The following is a 26,443-nucleotide window of genomic DNA, read 5'->3' as shown; positions in this document are numbered from 1 at the left end:
GCCCCTAGCATCACTTAGCCCCGTTCCATCCATGACGTCATCGCCGCATAGGCCCTGGCCCCTCAGCAGCCATTGGTGTGGGCCAGCCTAAAGCTCTAGGCCCCACCCCCCTATATTGTCCCACACCAATGGCCGCTGAGGGGGCAGGGCCTATGCAGTGATGATGTCACTGATGGGGCGGGGCTAAGTGGCGCTAGAGGCGGAGCGATGTGGCACATAGGCCACGAGGCCCCGCCCACATATACCAATCCACAAGTGATAAAAACAACTTTTTACCAGAACAGGCACCATGAGGTGTGATATAAAATAAGTAATGAAAGCTGTAACATTTACCCTTTACCCTTTTGGAGAGCAGTCAAAATGTACAAAGGGGGGGACAGTGTCACTTTAAGTGATCTTAAAACGATCGCAATAACGATTTTTCAAACAATATATCGTTCCGTCTAAACGATCGTAATAAAAAAAACAACACATTGTTACGTCGAAATCGTTAATCGTTCAATTGTTAGAAATATTGCTCTGTGTAAAAGGTCCATTAGACTCCGCTTGTACCATAAAGTAACTGTGGTGGTGGGGGCGTGATCTCTGAGCAGCACAAGGTGTTTTAGTGGTACAATTCTTTAGGGTATATTCACACGGGCGGGCTCGCAGCGAGATTCTCGCTGCGAGCCCGGCAGGTCCTGTCAGTTCCCATAAACTACATACTTGCTGCGGTCTAAACGACCGCAGCGAGTATGTAATTATACCGCGCTTAACCCCTTCTACTCCCGCCGGCTCCCCCGCTGTAAGCAGCATACATTACCTGTCCTTGCTGCACGGGTCCGGCGTCCTGCTCTCCTGCCCGGCCAATCAGTGGCTGCGGCTGGGCAACACACTAATTGGCCGGACGGGAGAGCAGGACGCCGGACCCGTGCAGCAAGGAGAGGTAATGTATGCTGCTTACAGCGGGGGAGCCGGCGGGAGTAGAAGGGGTTAAGCGCGGTATAATTACATACTCGCTGCGGTCCGCAGCAAGTATGTAGTTTATGGGAACTGACAGGACCTGCCGGGCTCGCAGCGAGAATCTCGCTGCGAGCCCGCCCGTGTGAATATACCCTTAATACTTAAAAGCAAAACAAGTCTTAAACACCCCTTAACCCCTTAGTCTCTTTATCTCTTCTGGGGCAGTGGCTAATCTGCCTATCACCAAATAGGCTGCCCAGTCTAATCACTGCACTAAAAGTCCTTCAGCATGGTGTACAAGGGTTGACTATCCTAACCACCTTCCTGCAGTCACATTGAGGAACCCACCAACCAAGTGGTTAACGATTAGCTTATATACACAGCATGTTAAGTTAATAACACATAGGAATCATTGGCTCGGGCAAAAATAAATGCTGAAAGGCACATCCTGAAGGGAACATAATACCTTTATGCTATACATACTTATCAAGTAGATCACACCTTAGGTATGTTTGGCTTTAAAGAATTTCTTGCTGTTAAAGATAAAGTAGAGATTATATATTACCTAATCTATGCACCACATACAGCTGTTATTCTCTGGTCCCACCTGCAGGCTAATTTCAGTTGCACTCTATATGTAATTGGAAAGTATATTGCTATAAACATCTATTCAACAGAATTAGCTACTACGACAATATCCAAGACAGAGCACATCTGTTGAGGAATATGGGCAGCTACTGAACTAAATCATGTGGAGGGCATGTCGAAAGCCATGCTTTCTATTTCCGACATCAAGTAAGATATTGCAAACTTTCATTCCTGCTGCTTGTATCACTATACTTAATCTTCATAACTGAATTTCGTATACATATAAATGTTTAGGAGGGACGCCTTTAGGACCTCTGTGCAGCAGAATACTATGGTGCATACCTTGACTTTATAAGAGAAGTATCTTTTCATTTACCCTCTCTGGGTGTAGCTTTCTTACTCATACAACTTTTACATATTAAGGCTATGTTCACACTACGTAAAACTACGTCTGTAGTTCTCGCCGCAGAACTACGGCCGTAGTTTTGCGATGTGTAAAACTACACATCGTATACGCTCAAGCCGGGATCCAATGCGGCGCCGTGAAAAAATTACATGTCAGTTTTCTGCGGCCGGAATTCAGTGATTTCTGGACGCAGAAAGACCTGTCAGTTCACACAGTAAAGAGCTCCGCGGCCGGAAAGATGATCCGGGCTGAGACTGGCCGTTCCGTGACCCGGCCGGGGTCATGGAATGGCCGGGTGTTCACGTAATGTGAACATAGCCTAATACAAATCATTAAGGTATGAACTCCCAATGCTCGGAATATTTTTATGTGAGTTTCCCGTCTAGCATATGCCCTTTCCCTTAGGGTCACCTATTTGCTGGCTCCGAATGTGTTACAGTACTTATTTTAATCGTGAGAAGTGAGAACTTTTGGCTACACTTGTTTTCTTACATTGACCTTTTTTTTTTTTTACAATTCTGTCAATCTGAAAGTTTTTTGGCTGTCATTTATTACTTTATTCAAGAACTTTTTTTTCTTTCCTCTTTTTCCTCTTCATAATGACTTTCCATAATGCTATGATTAATAACTGTTCCTAAGACGCACATATCATAAAAAAGCTTTCACTCTCAGTAACATAGTTACTATATTCTTGAATAATCATAGGATAATAATTGTATAGTGACAGAGACTGTTATTAGACCAGAGGTTCTTTTACTGAAAATACAGTATTTACAATATGAAACCAAAGACAATAAACAGCTTAAAACACTGCAGGATTTTTGTGTCATAAGATTTAAATTGATAAAATATGAATAAAATGTAATTGAAATGTACAAGCATTTTGTAAAAAATGTCCTGTTTAAGAGATACACAATCACTAATGCCTCATGTGCCTGCTTTGTTTTGATAACCTGTTGCCCTTGGTTACGACCAGCCTCCAGGCATCCACTAAGGTGGGTCACTCATGCTCAGTTCAGCTACAGTCACCTGATCTAGCTATTTAGTATATTCAGTTGGTATTCATTGCACATGTAGGAAAGAGGAATTATGGGCAGTAGTGGATTATAACAGGTCCTTTTCGGGCGGTGGCCCGGGGCCCTGAGCTCCTGGGAGGCCCATGGCCACCCAAAAAGACTTATACTTTCAGTGGTGTATTGTCTCCTGGCTACAATTCTGCCGTGATTTGCAAAAAGCTGCTCCTTTTTACCGCAATTTTGCACAAATCAGGGCATCATGACATTATCTATCTTGTACTATGAACACCACACTAGTGCTGCCATAGTTACAGTGGGTGGAGGGGCCCAAGCTTGGTCAACAGCCTATGGTAAAGTTAATCCGCCGCTGATTATAGGAAACTATGAGCTCTGTTGAACAGCAACAGCAAGGTCAGGCTACATTAACACATCAGTATCAGGTTGAAAATCTGGATCCTCTATTTTTCATCTGCAACCTGCAAAAAAACAAACAAACATCCGTTTTGCATCTGTATTGTGTTCCAAATTTGTATCCGTTTTTTTTGCAGGTCCGCAAAAAAAAGGTTTAGTGAAGAAAAAAAGAGGGGATGGCAATAATGATGTCATTAGCTCCCCCCCCCCACCCAAAAAAAGGTCACATAGTTATCTGGGGGCCATTTTACAGTCATTTATATCAGGCAAGATAAAAAACTGATCAGTGATACGGATGGTATTGCGGAGGGTTTTGCAAATTGAAATGCACTCTCTGCAAATTTTGCACTCTCCATAGACTTCTATGGTGGTGTCCGTTCTGTAATCAGGGACCGTATTACAACATGTCCTATTTTTTTTCATCACACATAGTGGATCCGCAAATTTACTAGATGTATGAAGTATTTTCAGGTCCGTGAAAATGGTTGAAAAATACTGACATGTGAATGTAGTCTCATAGTTTAGAAAGGAAATCAGGAAGTGATCAGATCCATGGGGAGAGGAACGGTATCGGTGTGTAAGTTACTTTACTTAAAAACAGCTAATTTGCACTTCCGTACATTTATGTATGTGGTACACGTATGATTTTACCAACTTTGTTTCGTGACACAACCCCTTTTCGTGAATACAAAATTAACAAACAAGTACTTTCTATATTACTTTGTTCTATAAAATTACAGAAATCGCTCCTTTCAAGTTAATATGCTAAGAGCCACCTGGCAAAGAATAAATTAATATTTTTTTTTTTTGTGGAGGAGAAATTTCCTTGTGTTTTGGATAAAGATTACCAGATGTTCCTGTGAATACGCCTGCACAGAAATACTGTATGATTATTATACATTGTACTTCATGCTTCATTGTACCCTAGGTAAAATAATAGATTACAGAGCTGCATTTTCTGTTTTGTAATTTTGCAGCCGCACAGACAATATTTTCCCTGCTTTTTCCATTTTAAATAGAAATTTATATGACTCATGCCAAGAAAGTGGTTTAATCTCAGTCCTTACACTAACACTACACTCATACATTAGTACATGTCCAAGGTTATGTTCTTAGTAGAGTTGAGCCATCCTCGAGTACGCTCAGGTTTTTTTTAAAACCCAAACGCTTTGCATTTGATTACCCATGGCTGAAGAAGTTGGATGCAGCCCTAGGGAGTCTTGGAAAACATTGATGCAGCCATAGGCTATGGTCACACACCTGGAAAATGATGGCTGTTTTTATTGGAGGGTAATAATTTGACCACAAATCACAGTAATAATTTTAAAACAACAGCGGTTATTTTACCAGTATATATATATATTAATTATAAAATATCAGCCGTTATATGTCTTTAAACGATGGCCAATAAAAAGAGCCATCATTTTGACAGTGTGTGAACACAGCCATAGGCTGAATCTATGTACTCCAAGGCTCCCTAGGGCTGCTTCCAACTTCTTTAGTGACCGGTAATAAAATGCAGAGCATTCGGTTTCAGACAAACAAGATCGTGCTTGAGGTTAACTCATCTCCAGTTCTTAGTAGTTATGAATATGTCACGTAAAGTTATGTAATTCAATATTTTGACTATACGATTCTGTGTTCATGGTTTAGCTGCTGTAAGGCAAATCTCCAAGTGCTGTTAACAGAGCAGAGCTCAGGCAAAACGCCTGCCCAATATAAAAATGAAATAAAAAGATCTACAAATGTAAAATGCATTTAGTTCTCATTCAGCTCTAGTATACCTGTTATTAAATGAAAAGTTTTTTTTTATTTTTACTTTGTACTTATTATGTTGCAGTTTTTTTTTCTTTATTAAAAATTTTGCATTTTTGCTTCTATAGCCTTGCAGCTTACAATGTGTGCTGCAGACTTTATCTGTGTGAGCAGTCTATCAAGGTTTCTCTCCCCCTCATCCACATTCTGAGTTGGTTTGTAACTAACTCATCCCTTCTGCTATCTCTAACTCTGCAAGAACAGAGAGTATGACAGACTTGTCTTTGAGTAATAGCTAAATAGTAGGGCATTTTAAATTCATTCTATTCAGAGAGTTGCTTATTTTTGCATTTGGGAAACAAATCAACATTAAAAAAAATTCTGTGGCAAATCAGCGATAATTAAAAAAAAATTACAAGTATCTAAAGGTGCACGATTGTCCACTGGCAGATGCATGATTCTGTCATAAAACAACAGAATAACAGAATATCAGGATAAAAAAAAAAAACCTTTAAAAAGTCAATTATATAGCTGTAAAGACACATAAAACATCAAAGATTGTTGACAGAAAAGACCCCCTTGTCCATCTAGTCTGCATTTTTAGTGTTTCTATTCTTATTATCTTAGGATAGATATCTGTTGGTGTCAAGCCAAAGAGGAGTAATTTTTGGTAAATGAAGGGATTTATAAATATATTAGGAATCACAAAGACTACCATATGGAGGAAGTTGTTTGAAACAACAGTGCCCATTTAAGGTCTTGGCTTAATGAAATATATATAACAGCATTTTCCTGCGTATAAGACTACTTTTTAACCCAGGAAAATCTTCTCAAAAATCAGGGGTCGTCTTATACGACGGGTGTTGTCCTATAGGGCTGGTGCTAAAAATCTTTGGAACCGGATTGGAGAATCTGGGGTCACCCTATACAGTAGAGGGAACTAAAAAATGGCCACCTCTCCGTCGCATGCGGTGAATGCATGTAGGGCAGGGCAAGCTGCAGGGGATAGATAAAAAGAGATAGAGTAAAGTGGGTCTGTGCCCAGAAAAACACACCTCTTTCATCCGCCTGGCCCGCCCTTGTATCCTACCAGTATTACTGTACCTCCTTCTCTGCCTCTCAGATCACGCTACTGTCTGATGTTTTCTATTCATTTTTTATTTGGTGTGTGTTGGAAGAGGGGTAGTCTTATTCGATGAGTTTATCCCAAACTCTATATTTTAACTGGAAAAGTTGGGGGGGTCTTCTTATATGCCAGAAAATACAGGTAAATGTAATTAAAAGTGTTGTTGGTTTATTCCCTAACTTACCCCAGGTTACTGCATAACAAAGCCATATTATTCTCTACAGTTAAAGGTGTTATCTTACAAATTTTGTACAATAGCCCCTTAGAGGTTGTTTTACCAAAAACACCTTTTAGCCTTAATCCCTCAGTGTTCAACAGTTATCACTAGAGGGAAATGTTTCCCTGCAGTGCTAGTCACCGAAATGATCTCTATTATTATATAGAGACATTACTGTGAAGAGCTCTCCCTGTTACACACTGACTGAATGGGTCAGCAACATTGAGAGGCACTAATACCAAGTTACTGTCCTCTCTAGATAATAGAGGGGGTCAAAAGTAAAATATTTAATACCTAATAAAGCAAAAATAAAAATTAAAGGGGCTCTTTAATCTTACCTTTCGGGGTTTATTAGCCGTCATCTCATACACATCAATAGTGTAGTTAGTTCTTCTTCCATATGTATCAAACTGGATATTCCCAGTCATTCCTTGTACTTGCACCTAAAATAGATTGCAAACACATAAAATAAAAATTATTTTTTTTACAAATATTTTAAATGGACAAAGATTGTTATGCAGTTTAAATCACTATGTACATTGACTCTTGGGCTCTGTTTTCAAGGTCTATTAGGCATGACAATATTTTATAATAGCATCCTATATTTGTTCTACGATACATTAATTGTTTATATGATTATATACTACAAGGTGAAGCATAGATAATCAGTCTAGCATGAAATTAAAGTGACTCCCTGGGCTGCTTGCTTTTGCAGACCAGAATGCAAATAATCATGCTGTTGACTTTTCAATGCGTTTTTAATACTGTATCTTTCAATGTGTCACAACATGGTATATATTTCTACAGAATCCTGTCATATTGCTTGCAAAATACATCACTGTAGCTGGGAACAGCCAAGTGATGAAAAATAACATTTTTCTACATTATGGATGTTGCCATCTTCCCTGACATTGGGTACTTGTAAATTCATCTGGCTATAATCAAAGCTAAAAGTTAGATACTACGTAAAGAAAATAGTCAAAATAATAATAAGAACTATTTTAACAACATAGCAAAATCATCTCTCCGAGCTGTAATCACCACGCCTAGCAGTGCAAATCATGTTATGACAGGGCTTTTTTCCTCTATAGAAATTTTCATAGAAAAGTGTAATTTTTTTCTGCAAAACTTTGGCCTTTTGTACTATAGCCTTGTATATCTGTGTTGATTTAAAAATAAAACCTTATAAAGTTATAACCTTTGGGCTATGTTCACAATATGTAAAAGTTCCGAGGGGAACATAGGCTATTGTTCTATGGGATCCCGGCCGGAGCGTATACACATTGTATACGGTCCGGCCGGGATCCCGTGCGCCGCCGCAAAGAACTGACATGTCAGTTTTCTGTGGCCGCAATTCAGTGAATTGTGGCCGTAGGAAACTCTGTCAGTTCACACAATGAAGCAAGCGGCTCCGGCCGCTTGCTTCATTGTGTCCTATGGGGAGTTCTGATGCAGGTGCGCTGATGCACCCGCATCAGAACACTACTGACGTAAAGATCATCCGGCCCGTACTGCAGTACCGGCCGGGATGATCTGTGCAGAGACCGGCAGTTCCGTGACCCGGCCAGGGTCATGGAACGGCCGGTCATTCACATTGTGGGAACATAGCCTTGGACTGTCAGGAGTAAAAACGCAAAACAAGAATCTGACATCAGTTTCATGCTGTAGTAGAAAAAATGGTGGATGACAGCGTCTATTGCACTTAAAAAAATATTTTTTTATTCTTCCATATTAAGGCTATGTTCACACTACGTAAAATAACGGCCGTTGTCCGCGCCGCAAAACTACGGCAGTTGTTTTGAGGTTCCCTATAATGACTGCAATGCAATGTAACTACGGCCGTTGAATTCACACTACGTATCAGATAACGGCCGTGGTTTATATGGTCCCGTAATACTGCAACAACGGCCGTGGATTTTAATGCAGCCGCGAATGTAAAACTTATATCTGCCGAATTAAACTTAATTTTGATGTAAAAAGTTTTCTGAGTGGTTTCTCGTATTTAAAGTAAAAGACCTGTTTCATCCCGTTTATAATCATGCTAGGAATCAAAATTAAACAACGACCATAGTTTCACGACTAACCCGTACAATAGTAATTCTACGGCCGTTGTTTTGGCCTCAAAATAACGGCCGTTGAAAGCAACGGCCGCTATTTTACGTAGTGTGAACATAGCCTAAAACAATGCAGTTTCCTTTCGACTCCAAGAGAGTCTTTCTCAAACAGTTTTGAGAAAGACTCTGTTAGAGTCGAAACATCACTGCATTGTTTTGATATGGAGGAATAAAGATATATTTATTACCTGCATTGGACACTGTCATCCATCATTTTTTTTTCTAATACAGTTTGTTTGACTGACAGGCAGGGGACGGATTAACTTTAACAAAGGCCCCGGGCTGTTTACCCACTGGAACTATGGCAGCACTAGTGTGGTGTTCATAGTATGGATAAATAAATAAATAGATAGATAGATAGCTAGATAGATGTCATGATGCCCTGATTTGTTCCAAATTCGAGGTAAAAAAAAGCAGCAAATTTGCAAATCATTTCCAAATCATGGCAGAACTGTAGCCAGGAGACAATACTCCACTAAAAGTATAAGTCTGTTTGGGTGGCCATGGGCCCCCCAGGAGCTTAGGGCCCCAGGCTACCGCTCGAAACTGACCTATTATAATCCGCTACTGCTGACAGGGATCCACGGACTGGATAAAATCTGCATCTGTGGGAAGCTTATGTGCTTCTAGGGTTTGAGTGTTGTTGGTTATTTTGGTTTTTATCAGTTTTATCCTGTCTGAACCATAGGTCATCAGGGTGGTCTTTTATGGCTTATCTCTTCCCCCAGGTCTTGATAGATTTTCTCTCTGTACTCAGAGAGATACAAGTGATGGTCCAGGCTGCATAAAATGATGACAGGGAGTCACTTTAATCTCATGCTAGACTGATTATCTATGCTTCACCTTGTAGTAAATAATCATATAAACAATTAATGTATCGTAGAACAAATATTGGATGCTATTATAAAATATTGTCATGCCTACTAGACCTTGACAACAGAGCCCAAGAGTCAATGTACATAGTAATTTAAACTGCATAGCAATCTGACTTGAGGAATATAGATAATGTACCCCACAAAATTTTAAAAATCTATTTTTTTCTCAATCTAAAAGCCCCAATTTTTTTTTACGATATTGCTGCATATTTTAAAATTTTAAAAGTGTGTCATAACAAAGTTCAATTGGTTTAGCAATGGGTCTGTAGTTAAAAAAAATGAAAGTGATATGGCCTTTTAAACCCCACTGAAAAGCAAAAGTACAAATACAAAAATGTGCTCAATCTTTAGGGGGTTAAAGTGTAACTGTCATTTAAAATATTTTTGCAAAAATGAAAAAAAAAAAAAAAAAAAAAAGTGATTTTAAGAAACTGTAATCATTTTTATTAGGCAAAAAGAAAACCCTCTTTCTGTAATCAAAAAGCTGTTTTGCAACCTTCCCTTCCCTCTCACTTCTTATCTGTGCATTATTAGGCCAGGTCATGTACATTACAGACCTACATAACATTACATAACCTATGGAGGGGGGACAGCTGAGTGGGATGAGTGAGCAGGAAGAAGAAAGAACCAGCTGTGCAGCTTGGAGACTGTCTGGGCACAGAAATTCTGGATTCACAGGTCAGACTGCTCAGTGCTGGTCTGGGAACTTGGTGAGATAAGATGTTTTGCTGTATAGAGCTACTTCTTCTCCTCTCTGTGCCCACTAATCACACTCGACCCCATCATATACCATAACGGACACAGAAAAACTGCTTCTTCTGAAGTGAGGGGGAGGGGTAAGGTTGCAAAACAGCTTTTCGAGTACAGAAGAAAAACCCTTTTTCTTAATAAAATCTATTACAGAGTTTCATAAAATTGCACGTACTATTGATACTTATTGATTTCTGCACAGTGACATTTAAATAACATTTTAAAACATCTTTTTTTTTTTTTTTTTTTTTTTTACATTCAATAAACATTACTAAACCAATAGACAGGTCCCCACCTAGGTCCAGCCTTACAGGTTGAACACTGGTATACTGTACTATTAGCTGCATTTGAGCCCTGTAATTAGTTTCACAAAGCGTAGATCATTCCAGTGGTAAAAATGACAGACACGATGAACTGTAAAAGTCTCGGATGCGGATATGCTAAATTTTGCAGCATTATATTTTGTTGAGAAAGCATGGCTTTCAACTCAGCTGTCCAATACTGAAAATATGTCTCTTTCCATAAGGATCAGTTTGTGCTGTGAAACTGAAAACACAAAAATTGCAGATTGGAGATCATCATGCTTCACAAATCCTTTTACAATCTGTTATCTTTTATTTACTTTGCCTCTCCCAAAACACAGCCAAATAAAACTTGCACACATAAGCTGCACATCACGCTAGACTGCCCGCCTTTATAATCAGTCTTTGTTTTATGCGAATATAAATACATCCGAATAATTGCCTCTAATTGTTCAAGGAATGGCTACAGCAATCCGTGTCGTGGCAGATGTTGGGGAACTACCTCTCCCATGTTTCTCATAACTCTGCAACATCCAGACACTATCTACCCAACTGTACAACTGTGACGGTTATCTTTTCTATAATTACATATTACTCAAAGAGCTCAATTTACATAATAAATCATAGCATCAGCAATCTAAATATTGAGCATACTAGACATAATAGAATATGCACTATGAACACAGATACTGGCATTGTATGCCGCTCCCTTCACACTCCCTTGTCTCTGGAGGAGGGGGCTTTAATCCATCACTTCAGGAGACAATAATCTATGACATTTCTCTGTCAATTAACTCCCATTAATCTTAGCTGCCATTAAGCATGCAAACCCTTTTGCATTGGCCATGTAGACAATGCAGAATAAAAGTACAGTATGAAAGGGTAGGCCAAAAAACCCCACATCTGCTATGTCATTTAAATCAAATTAAAAATTTTCTGTCACTTGCCAAAAAGTGGACCTGGTTTCCATCGAGCTGACGTGGTGTCTAAGTATAAGACAGATATGGTAATAGAAAAGCCACAAAATTGTGCATGTTTTTTTAAACAATCTACACCTGTTCATATCAAGCATAGATATAGGTATTTGTTCAGAATTTGAATTGAAATGATGGAATACAAAGCCAGGACAGATCGTAAATGGAAAACGAGTATAAGGCTCAGTTCACACGGAGCAAAACAGGCGGAATTCCACGGTGGGAATCCCGTCAGCCTCCCTGTCATAATGAGAGTCTATGGGAGGCTTGTGCATAGAGAGAGGCTATAAGAAGCATGATCTCGAGAAGACTTGCAGAGAGGTAGGCCAGATGAGTAGGAGTGAAGTACGTAAACGAAAGAAAAAGAAAGAAAAAAGGAAATCAAAATGATGTACAGTATGACCTATGATAGACATTCTAGACTAATTAAACAATCGGTGTTAAAACATTGGGTAGTGATCCTAAGTATGGGTCCCTATTCAGGGAGAAACCCATTTTTGGCTATAGGAAAAATAAATCCTTGGCTAACAAACTAGTGAAGAGTGACATCAGGAAACGTAAAATGAGCAGACAGACATTTATGGCGGCTACTAGAAAGGGTACCTTTGCATGTATGAAGTGCCAACATTGTAATAGCATAATTAAAGGTGGTGAGTTATCCCACCCTACAAAAGGCAAAAAATATGGGATTAAAGGTTTTCATACATGCAACGATACCAATGTGATTTATTTACTCAAGTGCCCGTGTGGCATGGTGTATGTCGGCCAAACTAGCAGACAGATCAAGGTTCGTTTAAACGAACATAAATCGGCCATCAGAAGGTTTAACACAGTGAAGGACAAAAAGGAGGAACGTAGGGGTGAGTTTGGCGAGACCACGGTCGCACGCCATTTTTTCAAACATAGACACAATATCTGTGATTTAAGGTGGCAAGTCATAGAACAGCTTGAGGTGGGTAACAGTAGTGAGGAGAACCGAAGACGGTTACTCCAACGTGAAGCATATTGGATCACTGAGCTTGAGACATTAAGTCCGAAAGGTCTTAATGAAACTTGTAGTTTTCGAGTATTTTTATAAATGTAAGGTATAATGGTTCTCCTTCAAAAAGGATCATGCGAGTTATATATGAATTGCTATAATGAATTGCTATAATAATGTGATGTAATATAAAGAGTTAATGCTTTTTCTCATATATTGAACTCCCACCCGTTACGTCCTTGCGCATGAAGAAGGAGGAGCTTATCCTCCGAAACGTCCGCAGGCCAACAGGTGGACGCTGGGTGAATGATATAGCCTCGTGAGCATTGTTTGTACCAGCACCTTGAATAATAAAAAATAAATGGATCTATGATCAGACCTCGGGGATTCATTTTTCTAAAGAGTCCAGGGATACGAAGGACGGCCGTCCGGAGGGGCTGAGGTACAGGCAGTGGCGTAACTACCAGGGTCGCAGCGGTCGCCGCTGCGACCCGGCCCGCCACAAGGGGGGGCCCGCGGGGCCCGCAGGGCCCCTGAGGCCCCCCCTCATCAATCCCTCTTGTGACCGCAAGCAACATTGTGTTGCTTGCGGTCACAAGAGGCCGCCTCCGTCTGCCCCGCATCATGCGCTGCTGCCGGGGGTGTCGCGTCCTATCCCCGGCAGCGTGCGCATCATAGAGTTCCCTGTGTGCCTGTTACCTCCGGCACAGGGAGCGCACATTAGAGACGCTCCCTGTGCTGGAGGTCTCAGCACAGGGAACTCTATGATGCGCACGCTGCCGGGGATAGGACGCGACACCCCCGGCAGCAGCGCATGATGCGGGGGCAGACAGAGGCTGAAGAAGAAGATCGCCGGGGGAAGGCATTGATAGGTGAGTTGTGTGTGTTTTTTTTATTTGTTTTCATAAAGGAAATAGGGGGGCTATCTATAGGAGGGAGGGGGAGAGGGGGACATTTATAAAGGGGGGGGAGGTGGCCATCTATAAAGGGGGGCAAGAGAGGGGACCATCTATAAGGGGGGGGAGGGGGCCATCTAAAGGGGGGAGGGGTCCATCTATAAGGGGGGGGGAGAGGGGACCATCTATAAGGGGGGAAGAAGGGGACCATCTATAAGGGGGGGGGAGAGGGGGATCATCTATAAGGGGGGGAAGAAGGGGACCATCTATAAGGAGGGGGGTTAGTGGGCCATCTATAAGCTGGGAAGGGCCAACTATAGCAGAGGGGGGCATCTATAAGGGGGGGGAAGGGGCCATCTATAGGGGGCAATATATATAAGGGGGGGAAGGGGCCATCTATAAGGGAGGCATATATAAGGGGGGGAAGGGGCCATCTATAAGGGGGGCATCTATAAGGGGGAGAGGGGGCAATCTATAAGGGGGGCAACATAGGGGGAGAGGGGGCCATCTATAAGGGGGTATACACAGAGGGGGCATCTATAAGGAGGCTACATAGTAGGAGGCATATACTATAAGGGGGGATACACAGAGGAGGACCATCTATAAGGAGGCTACATATAGGGCATAAACTATAAGGGGGTCACATAGAGTCAGCCTAACCACTAAATGAGGGCATAAAGGGGCCAATAAAAATGTGCAGTTTGTAGAGAGATGAGGATGGTGTCAGTGTGAGGAGCCTAATATGTCTGTCTGGCAGATTCTGTGGATTCGTGGCTCGGAGAAGTTCATGATGGCCCAGGACGGATGGAGAAGAAGATGAAAAGGGAAGAACTCCGATCAGAGAAGACGTCCCCTGTAAGTCACCGGATATAACTGCACTGTAATGTATATGGTGTCTAGAGCCTGTGTGGAGCTGCGTCCACCTCTATATGACTGGATGCGGTGATATGTGTACAGTGGATGTTATTCAGTAGCAGTGGTGGTGTTAGTAGGTGGTGGTAATAGTCAGTAGCAGAGGTGGTGTTAGTCAGTATGTGGTGGTGTTAGTAGCAGCGTTGGTGTTAGTCAGTATGTGGTGGAATTATTTGTTACTTGTTATCTGGTACTGTGTTTTATTGGTCTTAGTATACAGGATTTGGTCAGTAACAATATGACGGTAATATGTATGGTGATAATATTTCTCTTCCTATCTTTCTTATATGCTGGTGTTATTGGTAATATCTGTCTCGGTGTATATATATATATATATATATATACACACCAATAGGGGGGGGGGGGCCCAAGTTGACCTTTCGCACCAGGGCCCAGGAGTCATTAGCTACGCCCCTGGGTACAGGTGTATACACACCAAGCTTTTCTCACTATTATTCTTGTTACGTGTATGAATGGGACGGAGTGGAAGTCCCTAAGAGAGAAGTGATTTGCAATCTATATAGTGCGGTTTTTGCTGTTTTCTATACAGGCTTGTGCGCCTCCTCTCTCCACGCTGAAGAATGGACAGAATGGAAGAATGGAATTCTGACAGTTTTGCTCCGTGTGAACGAAGCCTTAATGTGGGTTCACACGTACCAGAATCACAGCGGATTTCACACTGAGTTCCCGACACTGTCAATTTGTGAGTAATTAAAGCACCATCTCCTTTAAGCCACGTCCTGGTGAATATTTTACCTGCCCGCACTCTGGCCTGCTTCTGTGGTTCCAGGCTCACTGACATCCCACTTAGTGGGACGTCTTGTCGCAGCCACTGATTGGCTAAGCGGAACGTCAGTTGGGAGCCACAGAAGCAGGCCGGAGCGCAGACAGGTAAAGTATTCACCAGGCCATCGCGGGTTAGGGGGATGGGACTTTACATATTCACACCGTAATTAAAAATCCACTGTGAGTATGTAAACCTTTTCAAACTGACAGTACCGGGAATCACAGCAGATCTCACTGCGGAACCCACAGTGTGAAATATGCTATGATTCCTGTACGTGTGAACCCACCCTAAGGGCCCTATTCCACCAGACGATTATCGTTTGCATAATCGTTAACGATTTCAAACGACCGCTATTGCGAAAGACCTGAAAACGTTCACTCATTTCCATGGAATGATAATCGTTTACTTATGATCGTAATTGCGATCGTTTTTCTTCGCTATTTATTCGCTATTGCGTTCGTATCTATTGCAAATGACCGAACAATGTCTTATTCAATGTGAACGATTTGCGAATGTTTTGCGAACGAGTCCAGGTCCAGGTCTTATAAAGCGATCAACGATTTCTCGTTCGGTCACTAATCGTTAACTACATTTCAAACGAACGATTATCGTTTAGATTCGAACGATTTAACGATAATCTGAACGATAATCGTCCGGTGGAATAGGGCCCTAAAGGAATGCCTGAAATTTCTCATCTTTATAAATCCTTTTATGGCTCTCTCAATATTTTAAAACCTGAACCTTAAAAACCTGGATGTCTGGACACATCCCTTAGTGTTTTGACTTTTAGACAATCTCACATACTCCAATATAAAGTGGCTTATAGCATTGAAGAAATTTGGCTGAAATCTCTCCAAATTTCTCTTTTCTTAGACATTTATAAGAAACTATTGTTTGAAATGTGGGCCAATATTTCTCTTGTACGGTCTTCAATCTAATCACGAAAATTAACTATGAGACCTCCCCTCCATGGAGCAAGGACACTTCACATTTGTCTTTTACAGTAGTGTAGCAAGTGTACATTTTCAAAGAAGTGCTGTGCATGGATTTTGAGCTTTAGAGTTTACATTATTCTGGGAATAATTTAAGTAGAAACATAGAAACTCACCAATGCTACCATCTGTCATGTTTTTATGACATTGAGACACAAGAAGAGATTTATTAAAGCAAGTGCAAAGAGCTACTGGAACAGTTTCCCATGGCAACAAATAGGGTTATAGCTCTCATTTATCTGAGGTCTCTTGGAAAATGAAGGTACTGCCCTGATTGGTTGCCATGGGACCAATTTTCCTTTGCATCCTTTCTGATAAATCTGTTAGAAAATAGTGGGAAGTGATATAGAATTTTACTGTAGAATTTTTATGGTAAAATTGTATTTTATACTATGAATCATGTGACAGGTTTCTCCACAAAAAAAAAGGTCCCAAATATCACATTCCATAAATGTAGTAGGTTTCCTACCAACACCAATCCCCACTTAGGGAGGGTTAGAGTGGATCCTTGTAATATTTAAATGTTTTTTTTTTAACACAAGTTTGAGAAGGGAGCATATGCTGAAATGCATCGTTCTATTAGGTCCCAACCTGCAAGAGAGTAATATGCACCGTCATATGTCATTGGATATTAGCTGATACAGCGAAATCTCTTCAAAAGAATTTTGAGAAAAAGAATCCCTCGATTTCTAATTCCACAATAATGGCTTATTTAAGAAAGCCTTCCTGCTAGAAGACCATTTTTCTCTTAAATAATTTTTTTGTTGGTATATGGAAATACATATGAAGTAAAGGCACTAAGTAGGTAGGCTAAGTAGGCTGTCCAGGCATGATGGGAGTTGAGACCCATAATATAAATTAATAATGAGGCATGGCAATTCTCAAGTCTTTGGGAGGAGGATTAAAGAGTCACTGTCGTATTTTTTTTTTTTTGCAGAAATCAATAGTCCAGGCGATTTTAAGAAACTTTGTAATTGGGTTTATTAGCCAAATCTGCCATTATCTGCATGTAAAAAGCCTTTTCCCAGATCCCCCCTCCTTCCTCTTTTTCATCCACTCTGAAAAATCTGAAAATTGTGACTTGTTGCAGGAGACGTACCCTGTCTGCTCTAGGGAGAGGGGAGGGGGGAGGAGGAAGGAGGGAGTTAGCCGGCAGCAGAAAGCAGATAACAGAGGATTACAGGCACGGAGCTGGGTGACAGCTGTAATCTGAGCTCAGACAGGTCACTGGTGATGGTCAGAAGAGATATCCCGTGAGGGATTTGTAGATTAACTCTTTGTTGTCCTGTTTTGGTCTTTTCTTTACCTCTCTCCATAGGAGAACAATGAAGACAGGGGGGAGAGCTTCAAACTGCTTTTTCATGATAAAAATGCATTTTTCGGATAATAAACCCAATTACAAAGTTTCTTAAAATCGCCTGGACTATTGATTTCTGCAAAAAATTTTTTTACGACAGTGACACTTTAAGAAAAACCATGAGGTGTTTACAAACTTGCCAGGTGACCTCCAGTATCCTTTACCAGAGGCACTCATTTTCAGACATAGCGACCATATGTGTAGATATAATACAGAATCTGTTTGACACCAACAACAGTTTATTGACTTTTGATAGACGCAACTACTCTGGGTTTTTCTGGAGTTTAAAAGTGCCTTTAGGTGCTGTGCGACATCTGTTACATGTCTGGGCCCAGAAATACTGGATTCACAGGTCAGACCAGACCAGTGCTGGTCTGGGAACTTGGTGAGGTAGGATTGCAGGATGATGTGCTGTGCAGGACTTCCTTTCTCCTCTCCATACTCACTTACTCGACCCCTCTTCCCTCCATAGACCATAATGGATGCAGGAAACCTGCTTTTTTAAAGTGTGTGTGTGTGGGGGGGGGGGGGGGGGGTGCTGGGAAACGGCTTTTTGAGTACAGAAGGAAGCTCTTTTGCTTAATAAAACCTATAACAGAGTTTCCAAAAATTGTTTGTACAATTAATTTCTACAAAGTGACATTAAAATGACAGTTACACTTTAAGCGTTGCAGTGCCTGCATACCTATTGGTCCTGTTTGCAAATACACAGGTTATATCGTCACACATGGAACATCGGTCGCACTGTACAAAAATGTCACATAAAAAAATTTGGTACACAGAGAGCTGCATATTTACCATCTTTAAGGCTCTTTCAATGTCTATCCCTTGGCTCCAAGGAACTGCAGGATTTGCCAGACAGTCTCCAGCACTCCCCCGTCTTGAAACATCGACTCGTTGTCTTCTAAGGTATCGAAAAGCCTCTGCTATTACTAACACAGCATCATGGGTCAAAGCTGAAGTGTACTAAAAAATAGATAAAATATATTACAGACATGTACATAGAAAAATATGCAAAAACAGGTACAAATGCACAAATTGTATCAAGAGAAAATGTTCATAAGTAAAATTTACAACTGTGGCATTTTTGAATCTGCAGAAGTTCGAGGTTCATTAAAAAAAAAAAAAAAAAAAAAACTCAGACACCCAAATCCCCTGCAAAGACATTTCACACATATTCAAACTCTTTACAGCCACCAATAGAGTGGCTTTGAAGCTTAGTGCATGCTGTTTCAGTGCTGAGTTCTGTGTAAAGCACTCTCCATTAAATTCCTTTCTCCACCTCTCAGTTAGTTTCAGGGAGTTAGCAGGTTGACCTTAAAGGTTCTTGCTCTGCTTGCTTTGTACTTATTATGCTTGCTTTATGCTGCAAATAATACATAAAAAACAACACTCGCATGTGAACTACTTTGCATGTGTTTCTACTTGTATACAGCCTGTATGAGCTGCCCTCCAAGGATTCTCTCCCTTCTGTCCATACTTTGAACTGGTGTGTCTGAATTGCAGGCTCTGACAATTTTAGTAACAACTAAATAGTAGGAATTTTTTCCAATGAAGAAAACAAATAAACAATAATAAGGTCAGCGCAAATGCATCCATAACTTTAAATAGGCATAACCTTTTTTTTTTTTAAACAAACTTTAAGTAAATGTGAGAAAATTAGTGATATATTTTAACTAGGAAAAATACTTATTTTTGCATATCAAGGTACTTTTCTGTTCCTCTCCCTTCTCTTAACACATCATTCACTCTTAAAAATACTGTGTTTTTTTTTGTATCAGCTAGCACCACTCACAGCTCATTTAAGAAACAAAAGCTGAGCTGTGATTGGTTGTTATCTGTCTCAGACAAAAATCAGACAGTAAAAAAGTACAGTTGCCCATAGAAGTCTATGAAGAGGAGAGGAAGGGAGAGGTAGATAGGGTGACAAACAAAGGCAAACAAAGATATAGAATTAAGCACAATGTAATATCTCATCCCACTGCTGGATTGACAGTTAATACTGCTAAACATTGCTTTATAATGTCCTTTATGCTTTAGTTGCTTCTGAGGTTGTCATATATATATTGAGGGGTTGAAGAATGCCCTTCTGTATGTGCAGTGAGACAACGGGAACATACAGGAGACAACAGACCATGTAGGCCTAAGAACTAGCTCAGGGACAACTGAAAAGTACTGTATATTGTAGGTGGCATCTGCAGAGGGGAAAACTAATGAAAAATGCCATATACAAATTATACAATGGCCAGGAACAGTATCACTCCTCATGTGTATATCACCTGAAATGACAGATCTGCTTTAAATCTATTTAAATTTATGGAAACAATTTGTAACTTGCAATGAGAAAAACTGAGCCCTGTGTACTAGAAATGAATCCGAACAGAACAATGTTCTGATAAGGAGAATATATTGTTGAATAAAATCTTCTGAGTAAAATTGTAGGATAATGCTCACTGTCTTTCATATGCTATAGATCTAAAAATATACAGTATATAGAAGATAGTCAGCAGAAAAACACCACCTGGTCCATCTAGTCTGCCCTTTTAGTATTTAGTATTTTAATTATCTTAGGATAAATATATGTTTTATTCGGTTAGTGTAGATTTCCCTACCACATCTACTGGAAGTTTATTCCAAGCATCTACTACCCTTTTAGTAACGTTATATTTTCTCATGTTTTCTGAGGTATGTTATTTCTGTTAGGTTACAAACCCACTTGGCGGGTCTGCAGCGAGTCTCCATGCTGCGTTCTTGCAGCGAGACTCGCTGCAGATCCCGGCCCTATGCTTTTAATGGCAGACAAACACGCAGCAGGGATGTACATCCCTGCTGCGAGTTTGTCTGCAGCCCGCCCCATTAACCCCCCGGCCGCCGGAGCTGATACTTCACCTGATCCCGGCTCCGGCGGTTCCCGATGTCTTCAGCAAGCCGGAGCGGGGACCAGGTGAAGTATATGCTCCAGCCAGCTGCCCGCAGCCCCGGCCGCCCGATCGCCCGACACAGCCCCGGCCGCCCGATCGCCCCCCCGCAGCCCCTGCCGCCCGATCGCCCCCCGCAGCACCGATCGCACGCCCCCCCGCAGCACCGATTGCACGCCCCCCCGATCGAGCGGCCAAGGCTGCAGGGGGGCGTGTAAGCGATCGGTCCTGCGGGGGGGCGTGCGATCGGTGCTGCGGGGGGGCGTGCGATCGGTGCTGCGGGGGGGCGATCGGGCGTCCGGGGCTGCGGGGGGGCGATCGGGCGGCCGGGGCTGCGGTGGGGCGATCAGGCGGCCGGGGCTGCGGGCGGCTGGCTGGAGCATATACTTCACCTGGTCCCCGCTCCGGCTTGCTGAAGACATCGGGAACCGCTGGAGCCGGGATCAGGTGAAGTATCAGCTCCGGCGGCCGGGGGGTTAATGGGGTGGGCTGCAGACAAACACGCAGCAGGGATGTACATCCCTGCTGCGTGTTTGTCTGCCATTAAAAGCATAGGGCTGGGATCTGCAGCGAGTCTCGCTGCAAAAACGCAGCATGGAGACTCGCTGCAGACCCGCCAAGTGGGTTTGTAACCTTAAGGTTTATAAAGCAGAAATATGTCTGCATTTTCTCCATCACAAGATTGCAAATGATTAAGGTGTTTACTAGAATTCACAAATGTTCTTAGTCAATCTAAAATACAATATAACATTGGCACAAGCAGATATTTCTCATTGCCAGACAGATCCAAAAGATAATATCAAATCTAACTGAATAATAGTAACAGCAAAATATCATCATGTTCATTGGAGATGACAGAATATAAAGAATTGATGAATAGTCCATTTTCTATACCTTTATAAAAAATTTCTTAAGATGCTTTATGTAAGTGATGTCACTCCCTCCTTGTCCTTTAAAGGGTACTCCACAAAGTTATATACATTTTTAATTTACTCCTATTTAAAAATCTCAAGACTTCCCATACTTGTCAGCTGCTGTATGTCCTGCAGGAAGTGGTGTTTTTTTTTCCAGTCTGACACAATGCTCTCTGCTGACATCTCTGTCTGAGACCGGAACTGTCAAGAGCAGTAGAAAATCCCCACAGAAAACCTCTACTGCTCTGGACAGTTCCTGTCACAGACAGAGGTGGCAGCAGAGAGCACTGTGTCAGAGTGAAATAAAAACAACACCACTTCCTGCAGGACATACAGCAGCTGATAAGTACTGGAAGGCTTAAGATTTTTAAATAGAAGTAAATTACAAATCTACATAACTTTCTGAAATCAGTTGATTTGAAAGAAAAAGATTTTCGCCAGAGTACCCCTTTAAGCAGCAATGCTTTGTTGTAGTGATGCTGTGCATTGCCACCTAACTCTTTACATTTATTACCCCAGGTAGACCAGGTATTGGGGGTTATCTAAATTGGCCATCAGTTAAAAAAGGAATTTGACAGCTGATACAAGTGAAACCACCTAAAAATTGCTTTCATGAAGTTTACTTATCTTTACTCAATAACTCTCATTCTTGCAGTCATTGGGGGTCCTAAGGGGTGGGCTAGAGATGAGCGAAGCGAATCAGACAAATTCCAATTCACAGAGAAATAATTCCCCTCATTGCAATTCGCCAATTCGCCAGATTTGCAAATTGGCTAAACGTGGCAGCCGCGTAAAATATTACATGGTTGAGAATATTACGCAGTTGTGTACATCACGAGATATACGTTCGCATGTTCGAAAATGATTCCAATCATTGAGCAAATTGTTTGTATCAGCGGACACAAACAATTAGCGGCATGTATGTACGAACATATAAACATTTATAAACATGTTCGCTCACCACTATTTTTAATGAAATTCGTTTGTAAGCAATTCGGGAATATTCGTGTATTCTTGCAAATATTTGCAAACGTTGCGAAACAAATTTCCGAGTGATTTGCTCATGTCTAGGTTGGACCCTCAGCAATCACATGTTTATCACCGATAATATGGCCAGGCGAGATGTCAAAACCCTTTTAGGGTAGATTCACACATACCGTTTGATTTCATGTTGTGTGTTTTGCAGTGAAATCTGCTGCAATACTGATTTCTAATAAAGACTATGGCACACCATAGAGTCCATGAGACTTTTCTCATGAGAATGTATTGTGCCATAGACCTGTGCAAATTAACTGCTTAGCTTCCAACACCATGCTAACCTCTCCATGTTCCACTGGCCAGCTCCCGCATGCTCCTCTTGGTCCCTGCTCAGTTAAAGGGATCCTGTCACCCCCCGTGCCGGGGTGACAGGCTCCCGACCCCCCGCTACAGCCCCCTATACTCACCTGATCCCGCCGGGTCCCGCTTCGGGTCACGGAGATATCAGCCGCTGAGAGATGAGTCCAACGCTCATAGAGAATGACAGAGCGCTGGACTCTCTGTCGTTCTCTATGAGCGTTGGTCTCATCTCTCAGCGAGTGCGCCGGTCTGCAGTGGCTGATATCTCCGTGACCCGACCAGATGCAGAAGCGGGAATCAGGTGAGTATAGGGGGCTGTAGCGGGGGGTCAGGAGCCTGTCACCCCGGCACGGGGGGTGACAGGTTCCCTTTAAGGCCTGCTCAGCCAATCACGGGAGCGTGCTAGTGGAATGCAGACAGGCAAGCATGGTGTCGGGAGCTAAGTAGTTCATCTTTAAAGATCTATAGCACAATATTCTCACAGCAGAATAACCCGCTGTGGAAATGGAGTGCCATTGACTTTAATAGAAATCAGTATGCAGTATGTGTGAGTCCACCGTTAACCTAATTTAATCAATTAACTTTTTACCAGCAAAAAGGTAACTGGAAATATTTAAGGGGTTATCTAGTAAAAATGTTTTTTTGTTTTTTTTTTTAAATTAACTGGATTCAGAAAGGTATACAGTTTTGTAATTTACTTCTATTTAAAAATCTCAAGTTAAAAATCTCAACTTCCGTACTTATCAGCTGCTGTATGTCCTGCAGGAAATGTTTTCTTTTCATTCTGACACAGTGCTCTCTGCTGCCACCTCTGTCCGAGACAGGAACTGTCCAGAGCAGCAGCAAATTCCCATAAAAACCTCTCCTGCTCTGGACAGTTCCTGTCTTGGCCAGAGATGTCAGCAAAGAGCACTGTGTCAGACTGAAAATAAAACATTTCCTGCAGGACATACAGCAGCTGATAATTACGTGAAGACTTAAAATTTTTAAATAGAAGTTAATTACAAATCTACATAACTTTTTGACACCAGTTGATTTGAAAGAAAAATATTTTTGCTGGATAACCCCTTTAAATGCTATTTTATTAGAATTAAAAAACATAACTGTACACAGAGGCACAGAACTGTATACATAAATCCTTAAGCAGGTAATTGGATGTATTTAGGGCAAATACATCAATGTTTACTCTAACATATGTGTTCAGTGAGATGCCAGGGGAGCACCAGATGCCTGCCAACATCATATTCACAACATTGTCATGAATCATTGATGAAATGTTTCAGACTGTGACATGAGATCAACGGAGTAATATTCCTCTTTGATGGGAGAATTGTAAAGATGTATGGAGACTTACAGGCCAATCATGCTCCACTGTGGATTCTGGGAAGCATATGCAAAGCATCTTTCTCACACAACCTTTTCAAAATATACCAAAACACTAATTGAGCATAACTTCCTTAATTCAAAAAAAAATATCCTTTATTGATAAAAATATGAGGTGAAGATGTCATACATAAAAAATGAGGGAAAAGGTGATGACAGTACAAAATCCAGGGGACAAAAAACAAATATGGGTCAGAAGACTATTTATAAAAATGTATTACATGTAAGAAGGGCACAAGTTAATCAATAATACAGACAGCACGGTCCCAGTAAGTCAATAATTCTAGGTGCATTAGTGCATGTATAGCTAACTCACTAGACACAAATGGGATCTGTAAACATAACACACATAAGATTGCCACCGGCCCGAAACAAACCTTTTCAAAGTAACTTTTCCTTTAAGGAGTACACCGGCAAAAATATTTTATTCTTTGAAATTAACAGGTTTTTGGAACTTATATAGATTTGTAATTTATTTCTACTTAAAAATCTGAAGTCTTCCAGTACTTATCAGCCTCTGCATGCCTTGCAGGAAGTTACCGAGTTGTTGACATCTCTGTCCGAAACAAGAACTGTCCGAAACAACCCTCTCTTGCTCGGGACAGTTCCTGACATGATCAGGGGTGGCAGCAGAGAGCATTGTGTCACACTGAAAAGAATGCACTACTTCCTGTGGGACATACATCAGCTGATAAGTAATGGAAGACTGGAGATTTTTAAATAGAACAAATCTATACAACTTTCTGAAACTAGTTGATTTGAAAAAAATATTTTCGCCAGAGTACCCCTCTAAAGTCAGTGTTTTTCTCAAATTCATAGTCTTAGTACTTGACTAAGAATTTCACCTTGAAAAGTGTGAGAAAGCTACTTTGAAAATCCTTTCTTCCCAACATTCCCAGTGGAGCATGAATGAATGACCTGTAAGTCTTAATGATGCTCTCCTCAAAGTATTACTTTAGTCCCACAATGATAGGCTTGTCACCGGCCAGCAAGCACCCTGCTCTGTATTGATGAGGGACAATGACCCCGAAATATCCGTCTACAGATAAGTAATCTTTCCTTCTGGAGTGATTATTGGCTTGGGATACTTTCCCAGTCATGCTCTAATGCTCTGAATTGGAGTTTAACAGTGATCTGAAAGGGGTATTTTCATCACCACTGATAAAGTTATACTTCTTGGGCTTCTTAAGTTAAATATCTTACATTCAATTGCTTGCTTCCTGATATGCTGCTCTTTCCCACTCATTGTTGACAGCCGGTTGTCTAGGTTACAGACCATCACTGTTATAGAAAAAGTGGTCTAGCCAGTGTATATATAGTTATAATGCAGCTGTATAATGAGATAGTGTGAATGGTGGTCTGAAATCTAGACAACGAGTTGTCAGCAGAGGAAGAGGAGTATATTAGGAGAAGGAGACAAGTTTGCTAAATTTATTTGCAAAAAATATTTAACTTGACGCGCCTTACAAGTATTAACATGGTAGTTTAGATGAGGATACTGCTTTAAAAGAAAACTACCTTGAGGATCCGCAGCAGATGTGATCTAAATAACTGAACACAACAATAAATCTGCACCATCAAGTCTGCTGCAGATCTGCTGAGGATCCTGAGAATGCACCCCAAAAAGGTAATGTAAAAGCTGCAGATTCATCTACACCTTAGCTTCACCAGTATCACTATAATGCTGATCCTTTAGCTTCACCAGTATCACTATAATGCTGATCCTTTAGCTTCACCAGTAGCACTATAGTGCTGATCCTTTAGCTTTACTAGTAGCACTATACTGCTGATCCTTTGGCTTAATTAATATCACTATACTGCTGATCCTGTAGCTTTATCACTATCACTATACTGCTGATGCTTTAGCTTCACCAGTATCACTATAATGCTGATCCTTTGGCTTAATCAATATCACTATACTGCTGATCCTGTAGCTTTATCACTATCAATATACTGCTGATCCTTTAGCTTCACTAATATCACTATACTGCTGATCCTTTGGCTTAATTAATATCACTATAGTGCTGATCCTTTAGCTTTACTAGTAGCACTATACTGCTGATCCTTTGGCTTAATTAATATCACTATACTGCTGATCCTGTAGCTTTATCACTATCACTATACTGCCGATGCTTTAGCTTCACCAGTATCACTATAATGCTGATCCTTTGGCTTAATAAATATCACTATACTGCTGATCCTGTAGCTTTATCACTATCACTATACTGCTGATCCTTTAGCTTCACTAATATCACTATACTGCTGATCCTTTGGCTTAATTAATATCACTATAGTGCTGATCCTTTAGCTTTACTAGTAGCACTATACTGCTGATCCTTTGGCTTAATTAATATCACTATACTGCTGATCCTGTAGCTTTATCACTATCACTATACTGCCGATGCTTTAGCTTCACCAGTATCACTATAATGCTGATCCTTTGGCTTAATAAATATCACTATACTGCTGATCCTGTAGCTTTATCACTATC

General features: G+C 41.1%; 1 protein-coding gene across 1 annotated transcript in view; it reads right to left on the bottom strand.

Moving 5' to 3' along the window:
- The window catches only part of GRIA3 (glutamate ionotropic receptor AMPA type subunit 3), a 246,832-nt gene that overhangs the window by 47,211 nt on the left and 173,178 nt on the right, over positions 1 to 26,443 (bottom strand). The window contains exons 7-8 of the mRNA XM_069985508.1: positions 18,198 to 18,365; positions 6,800 to 6,904 (exon numbers count right to left, since the gene is read on the bottom strand). Of these exons, the coding sequence (XP_069841609.1) occupies positions 6,800 to 6,904; positions 18,198 to 18,365 (273 nt within the window). The remainder of the gene's footprint in view (positions 1 to 6,799; positions 6,905 to 18,197; positions 18,366 to 26,443) is intronic.

Source organism: Dendropsophus ebraccatus, chromosome 10 (genome assembly GCF_027789765.1).
Source record: "Dendropsophus ebraccatus isolate aDenEbr1 chromosome 10, aDenEbr1.pat, whole genome shotgun sequence".
NCBI lineage: Eukaryota > Metazoa > Chordata > Amphibia > Anura > Hylidae > Dendropsophus > Dendropsophus ebraccatus.
Note: the sequence above shows the minus strand (reverse complement) of the source record. Positions and strands in the feature narration are given on the sequence as shown.